Source organism: Macaca nemestrina, chromosome 16, assembly GCF_043159975.1.
Source record: "Macaca nemestrina isolate mMacNem1 chromosome 16, mMacNem.hap1, whole genome shotgun sequence".
Classification (NCBI taxonomy): Eukaryota; Metazoa; Chordata; class Mammalia; order Primates; family Cercopithecidae; genus Macaca; species Macaca nemestrina.
This window is the reverse complement of record NC_092140.1, coordinates 3,363,550-3,390,212: the sequence shown is the minus strand read 5'-3', so window position 1 is coordinate 3,390,212 and position 26,663 is coordinate 3,363,550. Positions and strand designations below refer to the sequence as shown.

At 49.2% G+C, this 26,663-nt stretch overlaps 1 protein-coding gene and 1 long non-coding RNA gene across 6 annotated transcripts; both read left to right on the top strand.

Annotated features, from left to right (window-relative positions):
- LOC105485297 (NAD(P)HX dehydratase) lies at positions 1-26,297 on the top strand. 5 transcript variants are annotated; one of them, XM_011747589.2, is made up of 11 exons: positions 90-236; positions 6,492-6,642; positions 8,491-8,536; positions 9,461-9,549; positions 11,700-11,808; positions 20,080-20,130; positions 20,207-20,311; positions 21,027-21,147; positions 23,484-23,604; positions 24,669-24,840; positions 25,060-26,297. In XM_011747589.2, the coding sequence occupies exons 1-10, from the start codon at positions 137-139 to the stop codon at positions 24,817-24,819; spliced, it is 1,044 nt and encodes a 347-aa protein (XP_011745891.1). In that variant the 5' UTR covers positions 90-136; the 3' UTR covers positions 24,820-24,840; positions 25,060-26,297. The 5 variants fall into 5 exon arrangements, with proteins under 5 accessions (XP_011745892.1, XP_011745891.1, XP_011745890.1 ...); XM_011747590.3 differs by having other exon boundaries at positions 1-109; positions 24,669-26,297; XM_011747588.2 differs by having other exon boundaries at positions 24,669-26,297.
- Positions 894-4,294, top strand: LOC139359047 (uncharacterized). The gene is made up of 2 exons (XR_011614586.1): positions 894-2,058; positions 2,748-4,294. It is a non-coding gene; the product is annotated as an uncharacterized lncRNA (long non-coding RNA).
- Positions 26,298-26,663: the final 366 nt, after the last annotated feature.

The following is a 26,663-nucleotide window of genomic DNA, read 5'->3' as shown; positions in this document are numbered from 1 at the left end:
GCTTCCAATGACTGTGTTTCCGGCGGCGGCGCGGGGGCAGCTGGGAACCCGGAATGCTGCCCGATGGCCCTGAGTCCTCGCTGTGGGGCAATCCGGGCTTGCAGGCGAGGTAAGGTCGACTCCATTTGGCCCGGGGATGGTCACACGGGCGGGGGCCGGGGCTGCAGTCGCCGCCACGGCTGTTGTCGCGTTGCTCTCGGCCGCACTCGCGCTGTACAGGCCACCACTGGACGCAGGTACCCGACCGCAGACCGCCTCTGCTGGCTCGCGATGGGGAGGCGTCGCCGAGGGGCAGCCCGCGCGCTGGGCCAGGGCGCCGTGTGGCCTGCGGGGCGGGGTAGGGAAAGGCGGGAGGCCTCCTGGAACGGCGCTGCGACGGCTGGGCGCGGCTCGGGGTGACGGGAGCCTCTGCGCGGGGTGACAGACGGGCAGAAGGTGGCACCGGGGCTGGAGCCCGTGCCCGTCCCGGGAGCGGGCGTGAGCGGCGGAGCCCGCGCGGCGGCCGGGGAACGGGGGGCCGAGGGCCGGTAGGAGGACCCTGGGGCGCCGTGGGGCGCTGGTCGGATCCGTCTGCTCTGCTGTGTCCCCGCTCCCGGTCTGGGAAAGATGCTCGCCAACTCCGGACTTGCTGTTTGGTCCGAGGTGGAGACGGGGGCCCTCCTGGGGTCCAGGGACGCGGCGGGCGTGCAGGCGAGCTGCCCGGCTGAGCGGGCTTCGCGCACACCAGGAGCAGGGCTGCGTCTGCATCCCCAGCTTGAAGCCCCAGTGCCACTGTGCAAGTACAGACCCTCCACGTCCTTGGACGAGAGGGACTGGATACTGCGACGCTAGGACCGCAGAAAAGGACTCGACCAGCCAGGCCTCCTTCGCCCGCTCCGTGCCAGGGTGTGTATGTGCGTGCAGGAGGTCCCTTGGGGAGGGAGGCTCACCTGAGTCATCCCCAGAACCTGGAGCGCTGACCAGATGCCCCCGAGGGCTCTGCCCTGGCCTTGGCTGGTCCTTGCACGCCGAGATGCCTTTTCAAATAGAACGGATTATGTAGACAGAATGTAAGCAGGAGCTGAGCAAGTGCTTGGAGCCCCATCTCTTCATAGGGTTTTTTCTCTTTCTGTTTGCCTTGTGGGTATTGGTGTATCTAACGTATTTTATATAGGAAGTAGCTCTTGTATATCTCATTTCTCATAAGGACAGATTGGTGTTATCCATCTTGGTATAGAAGATAAATAGAAGCTCAGAGAAAGTGACTTAGCCAGGATTCTCCAGCCAGTAAGTGGCCGAAATGGTTAAATGCACCATTTGTTGCTGTAGTCGTTAGACAGATTTTACCTTGTGTATATGTTGGGAATCGTCAGAGTTTTGGCTTTTTGTTTTCATCACACACTCCGAATGCATTGGGTGGCGCTGAGAGGGTACTCTACACTGTACCTCAGTCACACCAGCAGGGAGGCTTGTTAACACCACTTTAATTAGAGATTTATTTGTAGCTCTTTACCTTAAATTCACACACCGTGATTAGTAGCAAGATTTTTCATTGCACTTGGTTGAGCATTTATTATCAGACTGATTTGCTAAACATTTACGAAAAGCCATGTAGAGCTGTATATTACTGACTTCCCATCCAGGCTTTAGGGAATATTTCAGTTACCTTAGGAATTGTTGTTAGATGCTCTGAATTAGTTATAATTCACATTAATTTAAAGTACTTTTTTTTTAGGTAGAATTTTCTAGTACTAAAAGCACTTTTAGCACAAAGCAGCAATGATAGTCTTCCCCAGACATGCTTCCTTAAAACAAAAGCCAAACAGATATGACCTGTTCTTCCAGACTCAGAATTGTGCTGAAGAGTTACTGAATGGGATAAATCTGAAGCCACCTATTGTCAAGGCCTTTTTATCCTTCAGAGCTTTGATGTTTATATGTAAATGTTTCTGTGGATAAGTTCAAATGGTGACGTCAGTAAGCCAGCTGGAACTTGCCTCACTGCCAAATGCTGGGAAGTGTAGTTGACCTGCTTTGGCCCTTTTGCTAACGGAAGCTGTTTATCTTAGGTGAACGCTGGTGAGCAGCCTGGATTTTACTTGGCGTTAATACAATTCTAGTTAAGTGAAAATGCTGTACTTCTTATTTTGCCTTAAAATGGCAGCATTTTACACCTATTATGTGCCCACAAAAATAAAAACAAAAACATGGCAGCACTTTGGTAAAATAGTGTCTCGTGGCCTGGCTTGTTACTACCCATAGCATCTGCACAGATTTCTCTCTGGGCCCCAGTTTCCTTCTCTGTAAAAGAAAGATAAACTGGCTGTTAGTGAGGAGAGTGAATTGCGATGTCTTTACTTCATCGAATAGTTATCAGGTGTCTTGTTCTGTGCCAGGCTGTGTTTGAGGTGACAGAGTCCCGTATGGAAGCGGTCAGCGTTGCAGTGTGTGGAAGGTGCCACATTTCCTCTGGGCAGACAGTAGGGTGGTGATTCTCCACCAGTCCAGACATAAGAACTTCCTTCTTATGTCCAGGTCAACCCCTACCATGTAGGTTGTCTGTGTGCTTGAAAGGTTTCAGAACCCCACATGTAATAAAAGTTACTTTTGGTATCACTTTGAATTTTTAAAATTATATAGCAAAAAAGTTACTATCAATTATTTAATGGTTTTAAAATAATTTTAAGCTACCTTACATTTGAGAACCATTGTTCTCATGTGTAAGTCTTTAAATATTCAGTTTCTGGATGATGCTGCTTGTTCTCCAGGTTCTTAGACCCAGCCCTTACAGTAGCATCATGGCCAGGGAACTGGGAATCTGACAAAGTCTTCAGATTTCACAACGTAACAGGAGGAGGAGGCGACTCCTGCTGATGGGTTAATCAAGTTGCTATGAAGGTTATTTGCACATTTTGGGCTCCAAAACACTACCTTCTATATAAGATGAAAGAATAGCTCAAAACAGGATTTACCCCCATGTTTTCTTTCTAGGTATTATAAAGATTGCTATGTGGATGTAGTGTGTTTTCACAAAATCAGAGTTGACATTTTTGGCTTGTGTTAAATGGGACTTTAATGCTTAACCTACTGTAAATCTGCCTTAGAAAGTGGCCCATATTTGTATATGGTATTTGATGTTAAGTCCCCTCATATCTTGCCATTTTAATAAGGCTTACCTTGAAGTGGAAGAAAAATTGTATGTGTTCTTGTCATTATTTGAATAACAATAAAAATCATTATTTGCTTTAAAACCTGTAGGCTTTAAGCATATCCATGCCTGGACTAGCACATCTCCTCTTTCATAACCAAAAAGATCAAAAAGGTACTATCCCAGTACCCCTGTGCCAAAGCACTGGGAGGACTTTCAGCAAAGTGTGGTGCAGAAGGGAAGCTTTTCCGCTCTGAGGAGCAGGTGTGGAGAGGACAAGCACTTGGAACACAGCACACCTGGGAGCTCTGGCGCTGCAGCTGTGGCCCTGAGGCGGCCCGGCCCTGCCCTCCTGGGGGGGTGTTGGGCGACACTGGTTGCACGGGGGCAGCAGTGCTCCCCTCCACCCGACAGGTGCTCCACCTCGACTCGCGGATGCAGCCTAATCTTGTGTCAAATCCTTTTTGGTAATGTGTGGGTTGTTTCAACTATGAGGCAAAGTGCAAATGAGTAGTTAAATCTCGGTTTATGATATTTGCCCTTTTTGATATAAACATTAAATATTTCATACCTCACCTCTAGTACTTTTTTTAAGACTTAAATCTGAAATTTAAGATACAGATGTTCATAAGATATGAATCTTGCATATTGGAAGAAAGAAGCTTCCTGGAAAATGTACAGTATTATCTGGTGTAACCATTTTATTCCTGTCCTTATTGTGAGAAACACACATTTATTGAGTATTACCATTTCGGAGTTGGTTTCATCAGGCAGGGTGCGTTGATATAGATGTTAATTTTTAATATCTGCAAGTTGAAGTCTGACTAAATTGTTTTTCTCTGTGATAAGTCACAATTTATATTTTATATGAGCTTAAATATGATTTAATTTGAAGTACTGGTATATTTAAAGGTGCTAAAACTACACGCGTGCATCTCTACTGTGGTTCTTAACTCAGGCTCATTTTGCCCCCCGCAGAAGACGTTTGGGAGTGTTGAGATATTTTTGGTTGTCACCACTGGGTGTGTGTGCATGCACTGCTGACTGGTTAGAGGCCAAGGATGCTGCTTAGCATCCTTCAGTGCATAGAACAGCTCCCCATGACAGAGACAGGGTGCTGATCGATATCCATGAATGTCTTTTTCTTTTTTCTTTTTTTTTTTTTTTTTAGACAATGTCTCGCTGTATCACCCAGGCATAATCTTGGCTCACTGCAACCTCCACCTTCCAGGTTCAAACAGTTCTCCTGCCTCAGCCTCCTGAGTAGCTAGAATTACAGGCGTGCACCACCATACCCAGCTAATTTTTGTATTTTTAGTAGAGATGGGGTTTCACCATGTTGGCCAGGCTGGTCTGGAACTCCTGACCTCAGGTAATCCACCCACCTCCGCCTCCCAAAGTGCTGGGATTATAGCTGTGAGCCACCACACCCGACCCCATTAATGTCTCTTCTAGACAAGTGTATTATTTTAAAACCATAATTTAGCCTGCCTGGAGGAATTTCAAGGATGGGCGCATCAGTCCCCTGCAGGTAGCACAGAAAGCCTCATTGTGTCTCTTCTAGGTCCACAGATTATAGTGATTCTGTGCCGGGTCTTAGCGTGTGTTGGTCTGGAAGAAGGTGAAAAGGTTTGGGGTTGGGCTGGGTGCGGTGGCTCACACCTGTAATCCCAGCACTTTGGGAGGCCGAGATGGGCAGATCACAAGGTCAGGAGATTGAGGGTTTTGGGTTGATGGGGATTCATAGGATCTTTTTATCTTGGGGGATCTCCGCATCTGCTCTGTCAGCTAAGGCAGTTACATCTACTCAGAAAGAAAATTCCTTTAAAAATTGTGTTGAGTAAAAAGTAAAACTGTAAGAGTTAAAAGACGAAGCTCTTTTGCCATGAGGCGCTCAGTCAGCTTTGGGCTGCCGTCAGTGGAACTTGTGACACATCTGGTTTCTCTCTGCTGCTGAGATAATTGGAAGGATAAAAATATTGAGCACCTTGTTTGAAAAAATACTGTTTATATTTGCAAAGATCCTTTCATTCTAGGGAGAATGTATGCTTTATTATCTATTCATTGAGCTCTATAGAACATACCAGCATTTCTCTCATAGCCGAGCTGTTTTAAATATTAAGGTAAAATATACAACACAGGAAGCTCTTCAAGAAAGGCCAATTAAAGTGTAGCCGTTTAGAGACAACTCAAGATGATGAAATTACTTTAAGTGCCACTTTGAACCCAATTTAAGAAGTGTGCCATATTTAGAATGCAATTTTTAGGTTATTTAATTAATATCCAGTGGAGTATTGGAATACAGTTGGGAGTAATATGAGGAATCTGGCAGGCTTCTGAGCATCCCAGTGGATTACAGGTGGGAACTTGCTTTCCAGTTTGTGAGGAGAGCAAAGACCTAATAATCCTAAAGGGAAATTGAAATGAAGTAAGATAGTTTATTAAGTAATAATGCATTTTTGACTTGATAAAATGGTAAAACTTTCTGGAAAATTAAATGGTCTTCCAAAATTTCTCATACATTTGAAAAATAAACCTGATCGAAATAGCATGTGTTGTCCTGGCATGGTGGCTCATGCCTGTAATCCCAGCACTTTGGGAGGCTGAGGTAGACGAATCATGAGGTCAAGAGTTCAAGACCAGCCTGGCCAACATAGTGAAACCCCGTCCTTACTAAAAATACAAAAAATTAATTGGGCGTAGTGGTGGGCACCTGTAATCCCAGCTACTCGGGAGGCTGAGGCAGGAGAATCGCTTGAACCTAGGAGGCGGAGGTTGCAGTGAGCAGGATCGTGCCACCGCACTCCAGCTTAGGTGACAGAGCTAGACTCTGTCTCAAATAAATAAATAAATAGCATATGTTACTATATGTGTTAATTACATGTGTTCAGGCTGGGCACAGTGGTTCACGCCTGTAATCCCAGCACTTTGAGAGGCTGCAGCTGGCAGATCACTTGAGGTCAGGAGTTCTAGACCAGTATGGCCAACATGGTGAAACCCTATCTCTACTGAAAATACAGAAATTAGCCAGGTGTGGTAGCGGACACCTATAATCCCAGCTACTCAGGAGGCTGAGGCAGGAGAATTGCTTGAACCTGGGAGGCAGAGGTTGCAGTGAGCTGAGATCACGCCACTACACTCCAGCCCAGGTGACGGAGTCAAGAGTTCATCTCAAAAAAGAAAAAAAAAAATGACATGTGTTAATATAATTTTGAACATCGTATTTGCTTACAGAAATAAAACCACTGGGTAAAAATCTATAGCATTCATACTAACTTTGGAGAGAGTTTTGGCTAATGGGCTATGATGTGTACTAACAGTATCTGTTTACCTTTCTGAATTATTCATCTTTCTTGTCTTTCAGTTTTAGAGAGAGCGTTTTCGCTACGTAAAGTACATTCAATAAAGGATATGGAAAATACTTTGCAGCTGGTGAGAAATATTATCCCTCCTCTGTCTTCCACAAAGCACAAAGGACAAGATGGAAGAATAGGCGTAGTTGGAGGCTGTCAGGAGTAAGTAACTGATGTGCAACGTTGGTGTTAAAGTCAGCTGCTGGCTGGCTGCTTACCTGCATGTCATTCACGCCGTCTAGTTTGACCTCAGTAATCATTTCCAAGTGCAGCCTGATAGGACACTCAGTATTTTTCAGTGACTTTTTCATTGACTAGGAAACAACTCTGAGGAGCTCTGCCTGAAGTGTTCCCTCGTGTGTGTCAGTGTTAAGTTTTGCTTGTAGTGGGGGAATGAACCTGTTTTTCCACTTTTTGCTTTTCCGTATTTAACCGGACTTCATACCACAAGCATGTTTTTTGTGTTTAGGATAGAAACGCTCAACAGCCTGTGGGTTTACTTTGTCAATTTAAAGATGTTACTGAAAGTCATTTACGAAATTTGACAAATCCCTAGCTTGCCTCCGTTCTGTTTTGCTGCTGTGTTTGGTGCGTAGCTGTTTGTAAGTTGTCCTTGGGTGTGAAGGATACCTTCTGCCTCTGACGGAAATCTCTTGCTGCTTGCTTTCTGTTTGCATGTGTGTGGTATCTCTCTTTGCCCATCCCTCCATTTGCAGCTGTTGGTCGTGCCATCGGGTGTGTTGAGAGTTGTGACTGGATCAGGTGTGCATGCATTTACATGCTGGTGCCGCTGCTGAATCGGACCTCCATTGTGTTACTGTGAGCTGCTTCCCAAGAGCACCTGTTCCCTGCAGCCCTTGGAGGACAACCTTTGCTAGTCAAGTCGACAGACTTCTTGTGTTCATGCATTTCTCTTATTAGTGAGGCTCGTTTTCACATGATGTGAGAGGGTGTGCATGTATGTTGCCTGGTCTGTCCTTTCTTTTGCATTTACAACACTTTCTGTTGACACCGCTTTGCAGGAGAAGGCCATGTAAGGTGACCTGTGTCAGCATTTGCGCAGGTCTGTTTTTCTTGGGTTAGCAAAACATTTCACTGCTCGGAATGGGCATAAAGGTTGCATTTGCCCATCTGATGCCAGGACAAGGCTCTTCCTTTCTGTGCCTGAAGTGCCCTTAGACCTGGAGTGCAGCGAGTCCAGAACAGTGAGGTGGAGGCAGCTGGGTGTGGGTGCTGTTTCTTGTTTGTCCTGAGTGGCCCCTGTCCGGCCTCTGCTGACTGTTACTCTGGGAGGACGGGGTCTGCCCGATCTGGGACCCTCTCCATGCCCGACTGCTCTGAACATGTGGTTGTCACTTTCTTCTCTCTGGGCAGAAGCCTGCGGTCAGCTCCTTACCTTGAACATTCACATTGCAGAGAGACTGCAGGCATTACGTAAGCCAGAGATTCCCTCTCCTGAAATGCATGAAGGTTTTATGTAAAAGATCGACATTGCTGGCTGGGCGCTGTGGCTCATGCCTGTCATCCCAGCACTTTGGGAGGCCAAGGCGGGTAGATCACCTGAGGTCGGGAGTTTGAGACCAGCCTGACCAACATGGAGAAACCCTGTCTCTACTAAAAATACAAAATTAGCTGGGGGTGGTGGCGCATGCCTGTAATCCCAGCTACTCGGGAGGCTGAGGCAGGAGAATCGCTTGAACCCAGGAGGCAGAGGTTGCAATGAGCCGAGATTGCGCCATTGCACTCCAGTCTGGGCAACTAGAGTAAAACTCCGTCTCAAAAAAAAAAAAGAAAAGATAGACATTTCTAGTCTAACCCAGTTCATGTTCGTTGAACATTTACTGAGCATCTTCTAGGCGTTGGGTTTGTGCTCTGTGCTTCATGTCTGTTATTTATTGATAAACCATGTCTATATTATTTATGCCTATTTTTTATTGATAAACTATTTATTGATCAAGGTATGCTTACCTTATTCTGAGAAGTTTTTGACTCTAAATACCTTCTTTTTAGGTACACTGGAGCCCCATATTTTGCAGCAATCTCAGCTCTCAAAGTGGTATGTTTACTTAAAAGTTCTTCATTGGGATTTTTCTGGTGGAGAGTTTGATTAAATAATGATTAAAGCAAATGTTTTCTGATAGAAATCTAAATAACTTCTTAAGGTAATCATAGATAATAGAAACACCCTTAAGTCTATCCTGACATCCTGTGCATGAACAAGATCACTTCAATTGAAGCCCATTTTTGTTTTTTTCTTTTTTCTGAGATGGAGTTTTGCTCTTGTCGCCCAGGCTGGAGTGCAGTGGCACGATCTCAGCTCACAGCAACCTCCGCCTCCTGGGTTCAAGCCATTCTCCTGCCTCAGCCTCCCGAGTAGCTGGGATTACAGGCACCTGCCACCAAGCCCGGCTAATTTTTTTTGTATTTTTAGTAGAGATGGGTTTTCTCTGTGTTGGTCAGGCTGGTCTCAAACTCCTGACCTCACGTGATCTGCCCGCCTTGGCCTCCCAAAATGCTGGGATTACAGGCATGATCCACTTCACCTGGCCTCAATTGAAGCCCGTTTTTAAAACCTAAAGTGTGATTTGTATTGTACTCCACCAAAGTGAACCTGGGATGCCTTTGTAGGTCCCAGCTGAAGCAGTTGATCCTGCAGTTTCCCGTGCACGAAGCAAGTGCTAATGACCGGCCTCTTTCTGTGACCCTTCCTCCTGGAGGGTGACCAGGCTGAGCTGGGCTGTGCTGGTGTGTGTGGCTCTGACCCTGCCTCTGTGGCGGCGGCAAAAGTCTTTCTCGTATTGTGCTATGCGCCCTGGCCCTTTGCTAAGCCACCTGGCTGGGTGTAACCCGAACTAGTACGTTTCTCGCACATGTCACCAGGGCACTGGACACCTGTGTCTCGTGGGTGGGCAGCGATGCCGGAGCCTTCCGGGGCCTGTGGACCAGGTTCCTGAGTCAGCCTCTTGTGCTCCTTCTTCAGGGCGCAGATTTGTCCCACGTGTTCTGCGCCAGTGCGGCCGCGCCTGTGATTAAGGCCTACAGCCCGGAGCTGATCGTCCACCCAGTTCTGTGAGTCGCTCTGCGCCGGGTTCTCGTGGGTTCTCTTTCCCTCCTGCACCATTTGGGGTTTTTGCACTGACACCAGAAGTGTCTGATGGATTTTCCATCCTCTGAGTTTGTCAGCAGGTGCTGTAAAGGAAGTAGGGAACAAAAGAGCCCATTCTTCTGTGGTCAGAATAAGACAAACACGGAGGGGTGAGAGGTGGGTTGGGGGGACTTGGGCCTGTTGGAAATGGCCGGGGCCCAGCTCCAGAGGCAGTGAGGCCCTGTGGGCTGTGTCTGACAGGTTTGCAGAAGGTGGAAACGAAGGGCCGCTGAGCAGTAACAAGACCTTTCGTGCACTCAGCAGGTATGTCTGGTGCCAGGCCGTAGCCTGCGTTCCATGGGTCAGCGTCAAACTGGGCAGGCAAACACCTGCCCCCGTGAGGCTCCTCCAGACAGCCTGTGCTGTAGAGCTTGCTGCGTGGAGGTGTTCTCTCTGCCGTCCAGGGTTGTGGCCACTGAGTGCTTGAAATGTAGCTGGGAGGTGCAGGAGCGGAGCGTTTGCTCTTGTTTGCTTTTAATTGTGTGTGTTCACATAGACTGCATTGGGCTGCGCTGCTCTGGAGACAGACAAGGGAGAGCAGGATGTCAGGTGGTGAAGGAACCGCAGAGAGCGGCAGCAGGGAGGGGGTTGTGAGAGTGGGCAGAGGGGTGGTTGGGGCGGCAGCACAGTGTGATGGCGCCTGGGTAGAGCCCGGCCTCTCCACACCGGGGAGGAGCCGGCGCAGAGCTCCAGGTGGGGCGCTGTGATGTGTCGGGTGACCAAGAGGTGCAGGGCTGGGCCCCACAGGGTGTGGGGCTGCTGTTAGGGCTGTGGCTGTGGCACTGAGTGGGCAGGGCAGGGCCAGTGTGGCTCATAAAGGCTCCTTGGCAGCTGTTGGGCTGGGCCCCTGGGGCCGGGGTGGAGGCTGTGTTAAGGGCCTGTGGGAGGGAAGGGTGCAGTTAGATGGTGAGAGGGGTCAGATTCTGGGTATGTTTGGAAAGTTTGGGGGCGGAATTTGCTGACAGATTGGATTGGAAAAGGCAGGTGGCACGGACTCCACCAAGGGTTTTGGTCTGAGCGAGGTGTCACTCCACGTGGTGGAAAAACGGGCTTGGGTGGGATGAAGATGAGGCATTGGGTGTGGGGTGCAGTTTGGCTGCCAGTCAGACATCCAAGGGATGTGGCTAGTGGGCATTGGACAGTGGGGACATGGACTTGGGAGTCATGCACATGTGGACGGTGCTTAAAACTGGAAGATGAGGGAGTAAGAGGCAGAGGGGTGCTGGGTAGGGGGCTTGGCACTCAGATGCTGGGAGCATGGGCTGGGGAGGAGGCAGCAGGGGCTTCAGGAGTCAGTGAAGCCGCTGTTTCCAGACAGTACTAGAAGGGCCTATGTGTGCCACTCTGGGTCAGTTTGAGATGAGGCCTGAGAACAGATGGTGCATCTCACAGTGTAGGGTTCTTGGTGACCCTGAGAAGGGAGCTTGTCAGGGAGGAAAGGGGACAGAAGCCTTAACAGTGGGCTCAAGGAGAGGACACACCAAACAGGAAGGAGGTCAGAAAAAGCAAAACCCTGCCTTGTTGTGAATGAGAAACTGCAGCAGGATCAGTGCATTGTGTGGGGCCTGGTGTGTAAGCACACACCATAGGCTTTACAGCCACACGTGTATGTGATAGAAACAAACTGGCTGCTTTGAAAATAGCCATCACTCTTTTTCTGACTTAACTGTTGAAAGCTGGGCATCTAAATCTGGGCATTAAAAGATAGATCAGGGAGAGGCAATGGCCACATGCAGTGTGGGGCTGGTTTGGGTCCTGAAACGGGAAGTGGACATCAAGAGGAAACGGGAAATTTGGAAAATGCCGTGGTTTAATGAATGGTATTGAACCAATGTGAAGTTAGTTATGCTGATCCGGAATGTGGGTGTGTGAGGCGTTAACCTCAGGGGAGGCTGGGCAAAGGGTACATGGGAGCCTTCTGTACTGATTAAATAATAAATCTAAATTACAGAAATTATTTAAAAGTCATTACTATTTGTAAGTTATTTTTTCAAAATAAAATGTAAACAAATACATGACAGTAAATAAATGAGGAGTTGTGGGTAACCATCCTGGCCTTCCTTTCCTTCTTTAGCGACAGCCCCAGTGCTGTTGATGAGGTGGAGAAGTGGCTCCCCCGGCTGCACGCTCTTGTCGTAGGACCTGGCTTGGGTAGAGATGATGTGCTTCTCAGAAATGTCCAGGTAATGTGTATACTCACTCACTTTCCTCATGACAGGCTTAGCCCGTAGGCGTGAAGTTGGAACAGAGGCATTTCTCTTCCTTTTTGTGTAGTGTTCTATCGGGAGAACCCGCTCCCGATGTTTAACGCGGGTTCTTTTCTATTTCCTAAGTGTCTCGGCTGGGTTGAGAAATAAAGGGAAAGAGCACAAGAGAGAGAAATTTAAAGCTGGGTGTCCAGGGGAGACATCACATGTCGGCAGGATCCGTGATGTTCCCCCAGCCGTAAAACCAGCAAGTCTTTATTAACGATTTTCAAAAAGGGGAGGGAGTGCACGAATAGGGTGTGGGTCACAGAGATCACATACTTCACAAGCTAATAAAATATCACAAAGCAAATGGAGGCAGGGCGAGATCACAGGACCACCGGATGAGGAGAAATTAAAATTGCTAATGAAGTTTCAGGTACACATTGTCATTGATAACATCTTATCAGGAAACAGTGTTTGAGAGCAGACAACCTGTCTGACCACAATTTATTAGGTGGGAATTTTCCCGTCCTAGTAAGCCTGGGAGCACTATAGGAGACCAGGGCTTATTTAAGGGCCTGTCTATAGGCCTACCTTCAGGGCGCATTCTCTTTCTCAGGGATGTTACTTGCTGAGAAAAAGAATTCAGCGATATTTCTCTTATTTGCTTATGAAAGAGGAGGAATATAGCTCTGTTCCGTCCGGCTCACCGGTGGCCAGTTCAAAGTTACCTCTCTTGTTCCCTGAACATCGCTGTTAGCCTGTTCTTTTTTTAAGATGCCCAGATTTCATATTCAAACACACATGCTCTACAAACAATTTTTGCAGTTGACACAATCACAGGGTCCTGAGGCGACATTCATCCTCTTCAGCTTACAAAGAAGATGATGGGATTAAGAGATTAAACGGGATTAAGAGATTGAAGTAAAGACAGGCATAGGAAATCACAGGGGTATTGATTGGGGAAGTGACAAATGTTCATGAAATCTTTACAATTTATGTTCATAGATTACAGTAAAGACAGGTTTAAGAAACTACAAAAGTATTAATTTGGGGAACTAATAAATGTCCATGAAATCTTCACAATTTATGTTCTTCTGCCGCGGCTTCAGCCGGTCCCTCCGTTCGGGGTCCCTGACTTCCCGCAACAGTGTTCTGTGCGCCTCTTCATGGCATGATTGAGATAAGATTTGAGGGACGGAGGAGAAACAGTGCAAAGGTGGTGAGAAGCTGTGCTGAGATCTGCTTCCCTCCGGGCCCAACTGCTTCTCACGGAGCAGCTGCAGGTGTGTGTGGAGTTGCTCTGATGTTTTATGCCTGATGTGAGGAGAGGGTGAGCAGCATTGAGGAGCTGACAGATGTTTGGGGTCAGGCCTGAGTGTACCTCCCAGGCCACCCCCTTCTCGCTGGGGACTGTGGGGTTCCCTCAGCCTCCTGGGCTGTTGTTCCCGCACAGCCCTGGTGGCGTGCTCTGCTGACATCAGGCTGTGAGGTGACACGGCCAGCTTGTCCGTGTCCACATGCATGCACATGTACTCTCATTGATGCTGCTGTTTATTTCTTCAAGTTCATCTTATGCCCACCTGAATCCAAAAAGATGAAAATTATTCTGATCACTTTGTGTCTGCTGTAAATAAATACCACCTGGGATCAGGGGCAGTAAAAACATGGGATGGCTGTCAGCTCTGTGTTCCCTGCATCCTCTGATGCTCCCTGGGCTGGTGTGTGTCTCTGCTAGGGGTTGTGCTCCTGTGGGGATGCATCTCAGGGACTGCCCACTGAGGCCCTTTCTCGAGTTCCAGGGGACCCCTGTTAGAGCTCCTGGGGGAAGACACAGTGTGCCAGACAGCCTGGTGCCGCAGGGCGCTCACATGTGCAAGGCGTGGTGCTTGCATGGGGATCAGAGGCCGGGCATTAGTGAGGGACTGTGCTTAAAGCCCTTAGAAAGTGCCTGGCCATTCTGTGTTCCCCAGATCAGCAGTCACCCTGAAAATGCCAACCATCCGCATGGCACTCTCTTGAGTGCTTAGTTAACGGAGGGGTCTCTGAGGCTGCGGGGCTTGAAGGTGGCGAGTGACGGAGCCAAGCAGTGCAGGATGAGTCATCTGAGAGGCAGGCAGACGCAGGCTGGCACTGCACAGACCAGGGAAAGCAGCATGGAGTTAGCACCGGAGCCCGACTTTGAGCTTTAAGGTCTCACCCGCTCACCGAGAAGTAGGAGGTGGCCGTGTTTAGGAGCAGGAGAACCCTCTATCATCCCCGGGGAGAGGCTGTCAGTGGGGAGTCCCATCTGCAAGCTGTGGGTCTGCGGTGCACGGCTGCTGCTCCCTGTCCAGCTCTGCATCCTGGGGGTGCGGATGAATTAAAGGTGAACAAGCCAGAGTTCTCTGCTTCAGGTTCTTTTCTTTGTGAATTTAGTTCATAATTTAAAAACTGGTGTCTTAGAAAGCCACTCTGCAGCGCGGAAGTGTGAAAGGTGGGAGGTGAGGGCGCCCATCGCTGCCCCTGCTGCCCAGACTCCGGACCTTGCCTTTGGGTTCCCGCACACTCTCACCGTGGTCTTGAGAGCCCTCAGGTCATCTAGTGTGGGCCGCCGCCGCCTCGTCAGCTTCCAGCTCGTGCCTGGCGCGGAGCAGAGGCTTCCTACTTCGTCGACATTCCTGAATGAGGTCATCATCTGGTGTAGGCCTGAAAACAACCCAATTAGGTCGATTTCTATTCATATCCCCATTCTTCTGATGACAAATTGAGTCCTGGCAAGGGTTCAAGACGCCCGCAGGGTCTCATAGCAAGGAAATTGCAGAGGTGGTTTTTTAAAAGCGACTTTATTTAGATGATTTACCTACCATACCTTTCACCCATTTAAAGTGAACTATTCGGTAGCTTCAAGTATATTCACAGTTGTGCAGCCATCACCACGATCAACCTTAGAATATGTTTATTGCCTTCAGAAGCAGCTCATCCCCGTCAGCATCTGCTGCCTGTTCCCCAGTCTCCCCAGTTCCTGGCAGCCACTCAGCTAGTGCCGTCTGCCTCTGGATTCGCCTGTTAGGACATTTCGTATGAATGGAATTACGCAACGTGTGCTGTTTAGTGACTAGTTACGTCACTCTGCATAATTTTCTATTTAGAGTTACCTGTGTATCAGTACTTCATTCCTTTTTCTACCTCTCATATTTCATTGCATGGATACACCACCTTTGCTTTATCTGTTCACTAATTTATGGAAAATTGGTTTCCACTTTTTGTGTGGATGTGTTTTCACTCTCCTGGGTGTCAGTGTTTCACAATTTGAGGCCCTGCCACTGTCTCCCATAGCGGCTGCGCTATTTTCCATTCCCTCCAGCAGTGTGCAAGGCTCTGATTCGCCACATTGTCCCCAGCACTCGTTACTGTTGTTGTCTATTAGCAGCCACTCTAGTGGGCGTGGAGTGACCTCACTGTGGTTTGGTTTGCGTTTTCCTGGCCGCTGATACTGTTGAGCATCTTCGCATGGGCTCATTGGCTGTTTGGGTATCTTTTTTTGGTTTCTTTTTTTTTGAGACAGATTCTCATTCTGTCACCCAGGCTGGAATACAATGGCATGATCTTGGCTCACTGCAATCTCTGCCTCCTGGGTTCAAGTGATTCCTTTGCCTCGGCCTCCCGAGTAGCTTGGACTACAGGCACCCACCATCACACCCAGCTAATTTTTGTATTTTTAGTAGAGATGGGGCTTCACCATGTTAGCCAGGCTGGTCTCGAACTCCTGACCTCAGGTGTCTGCCCGCCTCAACCTCCCAAAGTGCTGGGATGACAGGCGTGAGCCACCGTGCGTGGCCTGTTTGGGTATCTTCTTTGGAGAAGTGTCTGTTCTCATACCCTTTCCCCATTTTGAAAACTGCCTTTTTATTATTGACTTTTAGGAGTTCTTCATATACATTCTAGACACAGGTTCCTTATCAGACTATTTGCTGATATCCTCTCATTCTGTAGGTTGTCTCTTCACTTCCTTGATGGTTTTGTTTACACACAGATTTTTAATTTTGAAGTCCAATTTAGCTGTTTTTTCTTTTGTCCCTTGTGCTGTTGGTGTCTTATCTAAGAAGCATATGCCTAACCCAAGGTTAACTCCTACATTTTAAGAGCCTTATTGTTTTGGCTGTTACATTTAGCTCTGTGGTGCATGCTGAGCTGATGGTGTGGTAGAAGGAAGGCTGCGGCATCAGGCTTTTGCTTGTGGGTGTCCCATTGTTGCAGCACCCTGTGTTGGAGAGACTCTTCTTTCCTCCCGACTTGTCTTGTCATCCTACCTGAGAATCCGTTGACCCTAAATGTGAGGGCTTATTTCTGGACTCTTGTTTCTGTTCTGTTGGTCTGTACAGCTGTCCTGCAACTGCCCAGTCTTGACTGCTGTGGCTGCAGAGGAAGCCTGGACATCAGAAAGCCGGCGTCCTCCACATTCGTTCTTTTCAAGGTTGTTTCGGCTCTCCCGCGCCCTGTGCGTTCCAGTTTTGGATCAGCTTGCTGATTGGTGGAGCAGGCAGCTGGGATTTTGGTAGGGATGATGTTGAAACGGAAGATCAGTTGGGGAATGTCTAACAACATTAAGTCTTCTGGCTCCTGGGCTGACTTTGAACCCACGTTGTCTGAATCTAGAGCGCAGGCTCTTGACCAATGCACCTGTCCTCACACTGTGCTCTTTTCACACTCATTAACAGTGTGTCCTGGTCCTCACACTGTGCACTTTTCACACGCATTAACAGTGTGTCCTGGTCCTCACACTGTGCTCTTTTCACACTCATTAACAGTGTGTCCTGGTCCTCACACTGTGCTCTTTTCACACACATTAATGGTGTGTCCTGGTCCTCACACTGTGCACTTTTCACACGCATTAACGGTGTGTCCTGGTCCTCACACTGTGCACTTTTCACACGCATTAACAGTGTGTCCTGGTCCTCACACTGTGCTCTTTTCACACTCATTAACAGTGTGTCCTGGTCCTCACACTGTGCACTTTTCACACGCATTAACAGTGTGTCCTGGTCCTCACACTGTGCTCTTTTCACACTCATTAACAGTGTGTCCTGGTCCTCACACTGTGCTCTTTTCACACGCATTAACGGTGTGTCCTGGTCCTCACACTGTGCACTTTTCACACGCATTAACGGTGTGTCCTGGTCCTCACACTGTGCACTTTTCACACGCATTAACGGTGTGTCCTGGTCCTCACACTGTGCTCTTTTCACACTCATTAACAGTGTGTCCTGGTCCTCACACTGTGCTCTTTTCACACGCATTAATGGTGTGTCCTGGTCCTCACACTGCACTTTTCACACGCATTAACGGTGTGTCCTGGTCCTCACACTGTGCACTTTTCACACGCATTAACGGTGTGTCCTGGTCCTCACACTGTGCACTTTTCACACTCATTAACGGTGTGTCCTGGTCCTCACACTGTGCACTTTTCACACGCATTAACGGTGTGTCCTGGTCCTCACACTGTGCTCTTTTCACACGCATTAACGGTGTGTCCTGGTCCTCACACTGTGCTCTTTTCACACGCATTAACGGTGTGTCCTGGTCCTCACACTGTGCTCTTTTCACACGCATTAACGGTGTGTCCTGGTCCTCACACTGTGCTCTTTTCACACGCATTAACGGTGTGTCCTGGTCCTCACACTGTGCTCTTTTCACACGCATTAACGGTGTGTCCTGGTCCTCACACTGTGCTCTTTTCACACGCATTAATGGTGTGTCCTGGTCCTCACACTGCACTTTTCACACGCATTAACGGTGTGTCCTGGTCCTCACACTGTGCACTTTTCACACGCATTAATGGTGTGTCCTGGTCCTCACACTGTGCACTTTTCACACTCATTAACGGTGTGTCCTGGTCCTCACACTGTGCACTTTTCACACTCATTAACGGTGTGTCCTGGTCCTCACACTGTGCACTTTTCACACGCATTAACGGTGTGTCCTGGTCCTCACACTGTGCTCTTTTCACACGCATTAACGGTGTGTCCTGGTCCTCACACTGTGCTCTTTTCACACGCATTAACGGTGTGTCCTGGTCCTCACACTGTGCACTTTTCACACGCATTAACGGTGTGTCCTGGTCCTCACACTGTGCTCTTTTCACACGCATTAACGGTGTGTCCTGGTCCTCACACTGTGCTCTTTTCACACGCATTAACGGTGTGTCCTGGTCCTCACACTGTGCTCTTTTCACACGCATTAACGGTGTGTCCTGGTCCTCACACTGTGCTCTTTTCACACGCATTAACGGTGTGTCCTGGTCCTCACACTGTGCTCTTTTCACACGCATTAACGGTGTGTCCTGGTCCTCACACTGTGCTCTTTTCACACGCATTAACGGTGTGTCCTGGTCCTCACACTGTGCACTTTTCACACGCATTAACGGTGTGTCCTGGTCCTCACACTGTGCTCTTTTCACACGCATTAACGGTGTGTCCTGGTCCTCACACTGTGCTCTTTTCACACACATTAACAGTGTGTCCTGGGGACTTTCACGGCAGGGTATGTGATATTCCTCATTATTTTTAACAGCTACATCAGAATTTACTACGGATCTACTGCAGTGTGTTTAACTAGTTCATTCACACGGTTTTCCGCTTTTTTTGTGTTAACATCAGTGGTGTCCTGAACGTATGTATTTTGTCCACTCTTTTGGGTGTTAGAAGATAAATTTTTAGAAGTTCCGTTGCTGAATCGAAGAGTATGGACGTTTCAGTTTTGGAGAGATGCCTCCAGATTTCTCCCTAGCATACCGTGGTTTGCTTTCCCACGGGTGGGGACACCCTGCTGCGCTGGGTGCTCTGATGCACGTATCTTTCTAGGAGACCCATGTAACACTGCATTTTCCAGGGTTTGAATGTTCACTTTTGACTACTCTTTGCGAATACATTAAAAGAAAACACAGAAACAGATGAAAATGTCAGATTGTTGCCAAATCCTGCAACACGAAATCAGAAGCTGATCTAAAATCTGAACTAGCAGAAGCCTGCCGGCTTTACCGGTGAAGCCAAACTCAGGGCAAGCAGAGAATTTTTATTGTTAATAAAGGAAATCAGCTTCAGGAAGTCTCAGGTACCCACCTCCTGGGAACGGGCTTCAGGACACACTGCTAATGCTCCAACCCGTGTCAGAGCCAGGTATACGCTTCCCCACAGCTGGAATGGGCGTCACAAACAAGCTGGAACGAGCGCTTCATTAGGCGAGCAGCTAACGCTTTGTCAGCTTTCAACTTTCATTTCACATACCTGACGTTAGTTTTCAATACCTTAAATTATTCTGACTTGGCATGTATTTTGTTTAATGCTCTCTATCTTAATGTTTTCTACTATCAGGTGTCTATCAAGTCAAGATCACTTTACATGCTACTGCGGCATATAATCTTATCACAATATATTGGTTCATAATAATAAAAGCCACCAAATATTGATTACATATACGTGTATGTATCTATACATCTAGTTTTTTTTTTTTTTTTAATAGAAAACCTTTGACACCTTCACTGTAATCCTATCAGGGAAAAATCATTCTGTTTATTATTGTCACTTACTACTTTAAAATATGTAAGTAAAGTGATATGAAAAATACATCATGACTAATGATTTGGGGAATTCTCAGGAATTCAGATTTCTTGCCTCCGAATGCTGCGGATTAGTATCTATTGGAGAACTGGAAGCCCTCGCTGGGGCGGGGGGTGTGTCTTCATGAGTTAGCCTAAGAGCCCAGCTCTTGTTTATAGCATTTCCACTGGGCTTCGCCTTTCAGAGTTCCCAGTGTCCTGCCTTATTTAGGGGCTCTGCTAGTTCATTGGGTCTTTCTGCTTCTCTATTTTATTCATTTACTTGATTATTTTCCATTTATTGTTTGATGACCTGATGTTGCATTTAATTAAGAGTCTGCTCAATGTTCTTTCACTGCTGTTGGGAAAAGCGTCTTAGTCTGTTTTGTGCTGCTATAGCAGTGCCACCGACTGGGTAACTGACAATGAACAGGCGCTTACTGGCTCGTAGTTCTGGAGGTGGATGTCCATCTGGCGAGGGCAGAAGGGCAGGAGAGAGACCCTTTATGCCCCTTTTAAAGGTCATTAAACTCACCCATGAGGGCACTGCCACATCACCTTTTAAAGGCTCCACCTCCCAGGACCCTTCCATTGGCAATTAAGTTTCACCGTGAGTTTTCAGGAGACACCATCCACACCATAGCAGAGGCAGCAGGCGTGGTACTGAGCCTGGTTTTCTCTTCTGGCAGGGCATTTTGGAAGCATCAAAGGCCAGGGACATCCCTGTCGTCATTGACGCGGTGAGTTGACCTCTCTCCTCCTGGCTTGGACTCCCGGAAGGCCTGTGCAGTGAGCATGGCTCCTTGTTCTGTGCAGGACGGCCTGTGGCTGGTCGCTCAGCAGCCAGCCCTCATCCAAGGCTACCAGAAGGCGGTCCTCACCCCCAACCACATGGAGTTCAGCAGACTGTATGATGCTGTGGTGAGTCAGTGGACTCCCTGGAGGGTGGATGCAAGCCCCATTCGTCCTGAAGAGGGTGAAGGACGCGCTCCATGCTTCTGCCCAGCCTGTCCCTGTGGGCACATCTCTGCAGGGATGCAGACCTGCAAGTAATCGCTGTGCCTCTCCCGGTGGATGGCCCGTCTTCACATTAGTGCTCTTGGATTGGATGAATGATGGTGTAGTGGGTTTGGGACAGGCAGGGACTCGGGTCAGCCAGCCCCTCCTGCAGCACACTGTGGACAGATCACTTTCTGTGTCTTGAGTGCCTCGTCTATAATGTGATGATGGCATCTACTTCACGGGGTTGTGAGGATGAGATGAGGACACCTGTGTGAAGCCGTGAGTCCCACACGGTGAGTGTCCCGTCAGTGTTAGCGTCCAGTACAACTGGAATTCCTATTACTCCTACAAAGCTCTTAGAACCCAGCCTTGGGCGGTCCTCCTTCAGCCTGCTCTGACCAGGTAGAGGACGGGCACTGCAGCAGGCACCGTGTCGGCGTCTGCCCGGAGGACTCGCTGCAGGCGACATTCTGGGCTTCCTTCCACCTACGTGGCCTTTAGCAGGTGCCTGGGTGATCCCTTTAGGCACGAGAGCGTGCGTCTCATGGCGGACGGGACAGGGCCATCCGTCACGTCGTGTGTCGTGTGTCTGAGGAAGACTTTGCTTTTTCTGTGTCTTCCTGTGTTGTCATAGCTCAGAGGCCCTGTGGACAGCGATGACCGCCATGGATCTGTGCTGAGACTCAGCCAGGCCCTGGGCAATGTGACGGTGGTCCAGAAAGGAGAGCGCGACATCCTCTCCAACGGCCAGCAGGGTAAGTGGCGGCTGCCCTCTGTGCATGGGCTGGTGCCAGGTCAGTCAGCGTGGCCGTGCTGAGTGCGAGCCCTGGAAGACCTCTCCCGTGCACACGTGTTCACGCGCATTCGCACAAAGGGATTCCTGCTGTCACCCACACCTTCTCCGGAGTCCATGTTTTGACTTCTCACTGTTTTGCCGGGGGAGGTGACTGTGGTGAAAGCCATGGGCCTTACCCACCGGCTGAATTCCCATGCCTCAGTTATGAGAGGCAGTGTGGCGGGAGGGTGCGTGCAACAGCAGGGCATTCCCCAGCTGCCACCTTCGTCTCACCTGTGGCATCCATGATCCCTGCAGTTATTCTGTATTGTATTGCATTTCATTCTCTTTTATCAAAGTGACTGGAAAGTGCAGAAAGCCCTGGGGCTGCTGGTAGTGGAATCTCAGGCGCTGAGTGTGGCGAGTCTCAGCCAGAGCCTGGGGAGGCTTCCGCAAGAGCCAAGTGAGAGCGGGGCGGAGGCCGGGCCCAGCGTCAGTGAGGCATCTGGGGAGCCATGCCCTTGTTAGCTCTGAAAATGGAAGCCCCCCTCCATTCAGGCCTGAAGAGATGATGAATAGCGAATGTACTCACCTGTTGAGCTGTGAGGCTGCTGAGTAGGTACCAAAATCAGGGTAGAACACTGAGGCATCTGTGGGCGGGTGTGCCCAATCCACATTTGTACATTCACGTTCACATGCACACATTTGCACACACTCATGCACTTATTCATACACATGCAGTCATGCTCACACAGCCTCACACACGCCCTCGCACACTCATGCACTTACACACATGCACGGTCGTGCTCGCAGCCTCGCACACGTCCTTACACACACATTCACACACATTCACACACACATTCACACACACTCACACACACATTCACACACATTCACACACACATTCACACACATTCACACACACATACACACATTCACACACATTCACACACACACATTCACACACATTCACACACATTCACACATTCACACACACATTCACACACACATTCACACACACATTCACACACACACATTCACACACACATTCACACACACACATTCACACATTCACACACACATTCACACACACATTCACACACACACATTCACACACATTCACACACATTCACACACACATTCACACACACACACATTCACACACATTCACACACATTCACACACACATTCACACACACATTCACACACACACATTCACACACATTCACACATTCACACACACATTCACACACACACACATTCACACACACACACATTCACACACACACATTCACACACATTCACACACATTCACACATTCACACACATTCACACACAACACACACATTCACACACATTCACACACACAACACACATTCACACACATTCACACACATTCACACACATTCACACACTCACACACACACATTCACACAATTCACACACACACACATTCACACACATTCACACACATTCACACACACACACATTCACACACATTCACACATTCACACACACATTCACACACATTCACACACACATTCACACATTCACACACACATTCACACACATTCACACACATTCACACACATTCACACACACATTCACACACACATTCACACACACATTCACACACACACATTCACACACACATTCACACACACACACATTCACACACAGCTGTGCACAAGGAACACAGGGCAGATGTTCTCAGAGGGACTCTTGACACCTTTGAGATGAGGGTTTTTTAATCACTGGAAGGCTCTCTTGGGTCTAACAGGTTCAGACAGTGTAACACCTGGTTTTCAAAACATTTTCCAAAGAAACAGAGAATTCCCACATCCACAGGCACAGGTGACGTTATGAGGCCAGTGGAGGCCTTGCTTGGTGTTGCGCTTTATGACTGAGCTGTGGTTTAAGGTGCGCTCTGGAGTGTGGGCTGCAGGCGAGGGCTCGTCCTCCAGGAGCTGGTAGGAGGAGCTGGAGGCTGGTGCCGCCCTGCTCAGAGCTGCCTGCTTGGGCTTGTCTGAGGCGGTTCTGAGCTGCAGGTGTCTCCACCAACCTGCTGTGCTACACAGCCGGGTCTGGGGCAGCCTCACCACTGTGTGCCTTGATTTCCTCTTTTGTAAAACAGAGGCTGCCTCCAACCCTTGGAACAAACAGGGAAAAGCCGTAGCGGGCAGGATGTGAGTGGAGCCTCGGGCTGCTCCTGGAGGGTGTGGCTCTGCCTGCCGTGTGGCCTTCCACACGCATGGCTACTGTCACATTCATCCACATGGCCGTGCTGACACCTGCTCTCACTTCTGCCCTGTGCAGTGCTTGTGTGCAGCCAGGAAGGCAGCAGCCGCAGGTGTGGAGGGCAAGGAGACCTCCTGTCGGGCTCCCTGGGTGTCCTGGTACACTGGGCGCTCCTTGCTGGACCGGAGAAAACAAATGGGTAAGGCCACATGTCTTCATTTATTCTACTTTGAAGCCGTCTGATTTTTCTAAGCTATTTCAGTAGCTCACGCGTTGAATAAGTAGCTCTGGAAACACTGAGAACGAACTCTAGGCTTCACTGGAGAGATCTCAGGGCACAGGCGAACCCTCTTGGCAGAATTTCCACCCCACCCTTGGCCTGGGCCTGTCCCTCATTCACTGTGGATGGGGCCCGGGGCAGAGGTGGTCTTCACAGTGCTCCAGAGAGTTCCGAGGTGCAATCAAGGCCCAGCAGCACGCTGTTCTAGGAAGTTGAGTGGTTTACATAGAAAACAGGGTCAAGGCTGGCTTAGACACTTGTTCTTAAAGATGTGAATTTTCTTTAAGAGACGGCAGAATTCTAGGACTTTCTGAATGCGAGCAGTCCCCATGCCTCTGGGCGCCTCTGTCGCTCTTGTGTGAGCCCATCAGGGTGGCGGCTGCAGGCGCTGAGTGCGGCAAGCCTGGGCTTCTGGAGGGTGGGCAGGCCTGTCATCCAGTGGCCCCGTCTGTCCTCACTGCCGGGATGGCAGAGTCTGGGACCAGCCCCCAAACTAGGTGTGCCCACATGAACTTGAGAGCTGAGGAGGTCGGGGTGTGGGCAGGGCAGGAGTCTTCCCGTTCGTTCTGCTGGGTTCACTCTGGTTCCCTCCGCCCCTCTCCCGGGAGATGGAGCCCTGGTAGCAGGAATCCACGTTCTCAGACCTCAGATGCCCTCCACACCCAGGCGCTGAGAGCACAAACAGGGCTGAGCAGCATGTGCCGCCTGGCTCTCCCCAGGAACAGCTGGCCCGCCGCGGGCCCTGGCCCCGTCTCTGAGGACATGGACACTTCCCGTGTGCCTCCTGCCAGGGAGTAGTGGAGGGTTAATGGTGGTTTTCGCTGTGATAAAGCTGCTTTCTCCTCAGAGGCATGTTAGACTTGAAATTGACAACTTGGGGTCCCAAAATTGAAACAGGAGTCAAAACCAGAGCCCAGGGTGGCTGTGGCCCCCGGACCACGACGCCCACTTCCCCACACCTCCCGCTGTCGCCCTCTCCGCAGGTCCAGCCCTCTCCTGGTGGCTGCATTCGGCGCCTGCTCTCTCACCAGGCAGTGCAACCACCAAGCCTTCCAGAAGCACGGTCGCTCCACCACCACCTCCGACATGATCGCCGAGGTGGGGGCCGCCTTCCGCAAGCTCTTCGAAACCTGAGCCCACGCAGACCAGAAGGAAGTAGGCACCTCGGACGGGGGAGAGCGTGTGTGTGATGGGAAAATCCGGAGCCACGTGTGTGCTGAAGGCGCACAGTGCTTGCCAGAATTTCAACTCGAGCATAAATTGGTTGCTGTTGAGAATTTAAGAATTTGGAATATTGCAGTTTTTGGCTAAACTTAATGCGTGGTTGGAGATGTTATGGTGACGCTAAACAAAGTATTCCTGAACTCTCCTTAGCTCCTTGGTAGTAACTGAGAAGACAGAAATGAAGAAAATCACGTGAGAATGAAGAATTCTTTAGCAGCTCAACGGAATTTATTTCTCGACGTGCTCCCAAATCAGCGAAGTTTCTACTTGTTTCTCTCTCTGCCAACGCCCTTCATTTCTCTCCTGCTTCCCTCCCCTAGTCTTTCCTCCGGCAGGGAGCCGGGCACGGGTCCCCGGGTGTCTCCGAGTCCTGACTGCACTGACTGCGTCTCCTCTGGCCCATCAGAGGGCTCTTCGTTCTCCAGCTCGTCGTCTTTTCAAGTGGTGATTAGCGTGGTGGTATCTGGCTGCTGGTATTTGGTTGGCTTATTGACATCCTCCAGGGTAATCAGTGATCACTTTGTTTGGAAACCGTTTTGGAGGCACCATGGGAACAGAAGGAAACATGAGTGACGCTGACCCTTGAGTGGGTGGGCGGGGAGCTTAGATGCCTCCTCTCCCACGCTCTCCAGTGTCCATGTCTGCACAGAGGTCCCCATGACACCCACCAGCCCCAGCAGAGCAGACTTGACCGGGGACGGGCCCCATGGAGGGCTGCAGCCTGGAATCTGACATGGCCCCTCGCGCTGTCTCAGGAGAAGGCTCTGGAGGACTTGGGGCATGCTGGGCCTGGTGCAGCGATGGCACTAAGGAGACCCGGGGAGAGACAGTGTCGTGGTCCTGTGTGCTTAGGAAGCAGCGCGGCCGTGTCCTCAGGGATGTTTGCGTCCAGTAAAGACAGCAGTAACTGCACTTCAGCTAATACGCTTCATGGCAGTGTCGACCTCGGGTTAGCTTCTGTTGTCTGTATGGGTGGTTTTCCTGGCGCGGCCTGACATTGACATGTTCTCTGGTCCCATGTCTTAGTGGGGCTTGGTACAGTTTTGTGCCTGACGCGTGCATTAGGGTGTTCTCTTATACTTTCTGGAACGCCTTTCCACTGCAAGGGCCAAACCCTCCTGGTTCCCTTCAGAGTCTTTTTGGCCTGATGATGACTCTTGAGTGATACCCTGCGATGTAGGCACGCCCCAAATGGATTCTCCTTTCTTTAAAACTAGGAACTTTGAAGATTAAAAAATAGATTGTCACTACTAATCTGACACCTAACTTAAGAAGCTTCACGTCTAATGTGAACTTTTCCAGAAAAACTGTGCTATGGACATTTTTCCTTTGGGGAATTAACATCCAGATTCTGGTAACTATTAAAAGACAGATCTGGTTAATTTAAATTGAGCGTTGTATTTTTTTCCTTAAACAGCTAAAGCTCACCTTTCAACTTTCTTAGGTGAGGATATGGTGAGCTACCAGGGAGATAAAAGTATACAAGCCTGTGAGACTGCCCTCACTGCCAGCGCCTCCCCGCCATGATGGCTTCGATAAAGCGCCTTGAAGGATAAGCCCAGGGCAGCCCCTTCTTTCCTTAGGAAATAGGATTCAGCAGTCACAGGAACTATTTGTATGGTTTTTATGACTAAATTTTTGTTCTAAGTAAAACATCCCTTTACTTAAAGGAGAGAATGGGTTTTTTTTACGATCAGCTCATTGCTTCCCTGTTCTTTCTCAAACCCACGTATTTCATGCACTCACTCCAGCCA